The sequence below is a fragment of the Oratosquilla oratoria genome, chromosome 43, assembly GCF_046742065.1.
Source record: "Oratosquilla oratoria isolate Oo_2021 chromosome 43, ASM4674206v1, whole genome shotgun sequence".
In the NCBI taxonomy this organism is placed as follows: domain Eukaryota; kingdom Metazoa; phylum Arthropoda; class Malacostraca; order Stomatopoda; family Squillidae; genus Oratosquilla; species Oratosquilla oratoria.
The window spans coordinates 36251175-36256174 of NC_134819.1; the positions used below are offsets into that span (position 1 = coordinate 36251175).

Genomic DNA, 5000 nt, shown 5'->3' on the forward strand with positions numbered 1-5000 from the left:
CACGTACACTCACATATTCATACACATACGCGAGGTCAGAGATAAAGAGAGATAGAGAGACATATAGAGAGAAAGAGAGAATGAGAGTCAGCAAGAATATGATTAATAGCCATGTCCTTGCATTATGGCACTTCAACGTACCCCCCCCCCCCTCAGCTTCGTTGCACGATGGCTCTCTCAGTTTACTGTGCCGTGGCACAATACATTATGGCACGGATTTCTTATCCTTGGTGTCGTTTCCGCAAAGGTCAACAAGTCTGATGACGTCGTGTCATTTTATGTCAATGTCGACATGATGAATGACGTCATGTCGTATGTCAGTGTCGTATTTGGTGACGTTATATGCTGTTAATTCGCCTTAGTGACGTTATGTCAACTGACGTCAGTGACATCGTACTTAATGACGTCATGTCGCCAGGGACTGGATGCGTGAAAAATAAAAATGGAAAATATTTGAAGTTCACAGAAAGGTCTTTGCCCGGCTACCGAATGCCAACCCCTCGGGGTCGCACCTCCAGGTGAAGGTGGGGATAGTGAAAGGCTTCGGAGACGGGCGGTGGGGAGATTATCCTACCCGAAGTCTATCTCGGGCTGCCACGCTGCAGGCTTGGCTAAGTTAGGCTTGGCTACGCTATGGTAAGATGGGTTAGGCTGGGCTAGATTAAGCTAGGCTAAGATAGGTTAGGCTAGGTTAGATTAAGTTAGGCTAGGTTAAGTTAGGTTAGGCTAGGCTAAGTTAGGTTAGGTTAGGCTAAGTTAGGTTAGGCTAGGCTAAGTTAGGTTAGGTTAGGCTAGGCTAGGCTAAGTTAGGCTAGATTAGGTTAGGTAAAATTAGGTTAGATTAGGCTAGGTTAAGTTAGGTTAGGTTAGGCTAAGTTAGGTAAGATTAGGTTAGGTTAGGCTAAGTTAGGTTAGATTAGATTAGGTTAGGTAAGGTTAGGTTAGGCTAGGTTAAGTTGGGTTAGGCTAGGCTAAGTTAGGTAAGATTAGGTTAGGTTAGGCTAAGTTAGGTTAGATTAGATAACCTCAACTCGAAACAGAAAATTGCTTTTCGTTTGTGCTGAACACATAATGAACAAGAAATATCGAGATGCAAATCACTTTTTTATTTTTTCTCAAGGGTACGATAGAAAAAAAAATACATCAAGTGAAATGGGGAAGATTAAAATTACTATTGAAAGGCTCTGGGAGTAATTGTGTGTGTGTGTGTGTGTGTGTGTGTGTGTGTGTGTGTGTGTGTGTGTGTGTGTGTATATGTGTGTGTGTATGTGTATGTGTGTGTGTGTACAAAGATGGAAATGGCGGATACGGGCTTGGGAGCACATATGAGCATCATTTCCAAGATAAACGAAAAAAAAAATCAAAATAAAACATAAGAATATCGTAGGCTTCGGACTGATAGAATCCGACATCATTTATAGAGAATCCAATCACGTTAAAAGTATAAACAAGAAGATCTGAGACCGAAGAGCTTCGTAGTCTATGTCTTTGTTCCCAGAGGGGAGTCATCTCACATCAACGCAGACTCCGAATAGAATCACGTGGCGCAAACCAGAATAAAACGAGGAATATCTAAGGCACAACAAAAAGTACAAAAGAGAATGAAAGTATTACGCGTTAAACGAAAAAGTATCATACCATAAGTAAGATAATCGTGCAGTAGATTAAGCTACCGTATTATATAAAATAGAATTGTGTGTGTGTTTGTGTGTGTGTACGAGTGTGTGTGTGTATGTGTACACACCTGTGTGTATGTGAGCACGCTATGTTTATATGTATTTGTGGGTGTTTGTGTGTACATACTAGTGTATCAGTGTGTGTGTGTGTCTGTCTGTGTGTGTGTGTGTGTATTTGTGTGTGTCTGTGTGTGTGTTTGTGTGTGTATGTGTGTGTGTGTGTGTGTGTGTGCGCGTACATGTGTTTGTGTGTCTGCGTGTGTGTGTGTGTGTGTGTGTGTGTGTGTGTGTGTGTGTGTGTGTGCGCGCGTGCCTGTGTGTGTGTGTGTGTGTGTGTGTGTGTGTGTGTGTGTGTGTGTGTGTGTGTATGTGTGTGCGTACATGCATGTGTTTGTGTGTGCGTGTGTTTGTTTCCGCAGTATTATCACTGTGGCAAACTATTTTGTTTTATCAACAATTTACATAGAACATCATTTGATATGCCGGAGGAAAATGATCTCCCTCCAGCACATCAAGCTGCGATCTACAAATGTTCCAACAACTGGAGGAAAAATAGCCCAGTGAGATAACGAGTGTCTTGATGCCCGTTCAGACCTTCACCATCACTTCATACCCTTAAAAAAAAAAAAAAAAAAAAAAAAAAAAAAAAAAAATCCCCCCAACCCATTACCTAAAAAAAATGCCTCCCCCCCATCACTCAAAAAATCTTTCTCACTACAAATGTTGAATACTCTCAAAAAACTGCTTGTTCCCCCTTCCCCACATCCACAATTTATTTGAAAATATTTGACCCCGGGCTGGTGATGTAACTGTAAGCATACGGATCTCGTGACTTCCTAGTCGCGGGTTCGAATCCCACACTCCTCTTCGATTCCCAGAAATGACTCCCAACCTTCTCTTTACCCTTAAATAAATAAATAGATAAATAAATAAATAAGCCAATAAATGAATGAATAAATAAATAAGGTCCTTACCACCCCTAAATCGTCGCCCAAAATTTGGGTTCCTTTCTTCCCCAACCCCACACATAAACTCTTCACCTACACTTCTAAATATTGGTCCTTTATCACACAAACTATTTAGGGGACCTTGTAGCTAGATATGCTGCTTGCTTGAATTGTAGCCTAGATACTCTAGCTTTTAGACATCTTCTAGTATCTAGCAGATGCCTTCTCTTTTACAGTGATATGTCTTGGAGGGGGGGAAGTTAAAAATGTTAAGTTCTGGATCTTTAATATTGTAGTGTATTGTGGTAAATATGGCCATTGATGGTAGACCAGACATGTGGATGTTAAGAATAATGTCTTGTATAGGTTATGAGCACGTTCGTAACCCTTATCCCCGGCCCTCCCACTCCTTCTGATTCTTCAGCGCTTTTATTTTATTTTATATATTTTTTTATCCTTCCTCCTCCTCCTCCTCCTCCCGTCGCCCCCCCTCTCTCTGCTCCCGCCCCCCCCCCCCTTCTCCCCCTCTCCGGTCTCTCAACCCACCCCTACTCCCCCAGTCAGCATTGGGAAGAGAGATTCATGGTGGCGAAGAGTGAAACCAGATCAGCTTCAAGAATTTTCAAAAAAGGACTGACACCCGATCGAGGTTCCGCAAATTTCTTAAAGAATGAAAGTGACGTTTACTTTCGAGGATAAGATTTTTTTTCTTTCCTTTTTCCCAGTGGATTTTAGTTTCCCTAAGAGAAATTTATTGTACCTGAAAGCCAAGTGGTCTTTTTGATGAAGTAACCAACCCCCAAAATAGTTCAGAGTGCCCCCCTCCTTCCCTCCCTCCACCTCCTACCTTAGTGTACAGGGACAGACAATCCCAGAGGAGCAATGGGACAATGTATGTGTGACCCCACAAAGCATTGAGGTCGCATCAAAAATACATAATGTTCACAATTTTCTTGCTTTCTACAGCTCATTTTATATACTTCTTTTTAAAATAAGCCTTGCATAAACTAAAAAAAAAAAAAAAAAATAGCCTACTCTTCTGCAAACTCACTCAGATTTTCTAATTCAATTTTTTCTTAAAGAATGAAGATCATATTTGGGACTGACTCCCTAATTTATCATTATCATTATTATTTTTCCTTTTTATCCCAATTTAACTGGTCATTGTTCCAATAACTTTACTTGACCTGCTTTGACTTGCCGTGACCTGACCCAACAACTTGACCTGACACAAGAGGCTGTTTGAACCTCGAACAGCAGCGTTGGCGAGGGCGGTGGTGGCGGCGGCGGCGGCGGCGGTGGAGGCCAGAAACGCCCCCGTCGGGGAGGGAGGGGGGGTGAGAGGGAAGGGGAAAAAAAAAAAAAGTCTTGACGCATTTTGAGTACCCTGGCCACAACGAGTCACCACAGGACGGGCTGAGAGGGCCAAGCGCATGCTCAGTGCACATTTCGGTTTTCTTCCTGCAGAAAAAATACACCTCCTCGATAAGCTGGAACGAGGATGAGACACGGACGTCTTCGAACCTCAAGGATCAGGTAGGCCTCGCTGCTGCTGCTGCTGCTGCTGCTGCTTCTTCTTCTTCTTCTTCTTCTTCCTCCTATTCTTCTTCTTCCTCCTCCCCTTATTCTTCTTCTTCTAATTCTTCCTCGATGCTGGAGGAGAGAGACAGAGAGTTTAGGAAAGTGAGAGAGACAAATTTTGAGACTTTGACGCGGGGGGAGTTGTCGAGGAGGGAGTGGGCTTGACATGGGGTTGGTTACATTACTTGTGCACCCCAAAACACACACACACACACACACACACACACACACACACACACACACACACACACACACACACACACACTCACACACTCACACATACACTCCGAGGAGAGACATTTCTTATCTTTAAACGAATTTTATTGCTAAAAGAAATGTGTAAAGATATAGTAAAAAATATTTCAAAATTGCTCCATTTTCACTATGGTCGTCCTCACAGGCTCGGTCTTCGAGGTCGATGTCCACAGGTCAGCCTCCAGAGTTGACTTCTAAGAGCTAACTCCTAAGGATTATTGTCCAGGGCCTCTGGGTTCAAGGATCAGCCTCCAAGGTTGACTTCCAAGGGTCATCCTTCAGGGTTGACCACCAAAGCTTACCTAGATGTTTTCTTCCTCGGTTTTATAACACGCAAACGTGAGGATCTGTAGTGACACATTTTCGTGAGCTATCGGACGCGTCTTTCTGTACACGGAAGGTTCGTGATCCCTTGATCTGATCGCCATGTAGACAAGCCTTCTACGTCATAGTCTCCCGTGCACCGTTGTCCTATGATCGACGATCCGACTCGGGGAGAAAAAAAAAAAATCCCATGATTCTAACTCAGGCTGTGACTCTT

The 5000-nt window shown here is 43.1% G+C and overlaps 1 protein-coding gene across 4 annotated transcripts in view; it reads left to right on the forward strand.

Annotated features, from left to right (window-relative positions):
- Window positions 1–5000, forward strand: part of Hk (potassium voltage-gated channel subfamily A regulatory beta subunit hyperkinetic) — a gene marked incomplete at its 5' end in the record, with an annotated part of 361653 nt that overhangs the window by 305418 nt on the left and 51235 nt on the right. For 3 of the 4 annotated variants that reach the window (XM_076179720.1, XM_076179721.1, XM_076179723.1), the window contains 1 exon segment: window positions 4091–4159. In XM_076179720.1, coding sequence (XP_076035835.1) covers window positions 4091–4159 — 69 coding nt within the window. 4 annotated transcript variants of the gene reach the window in all.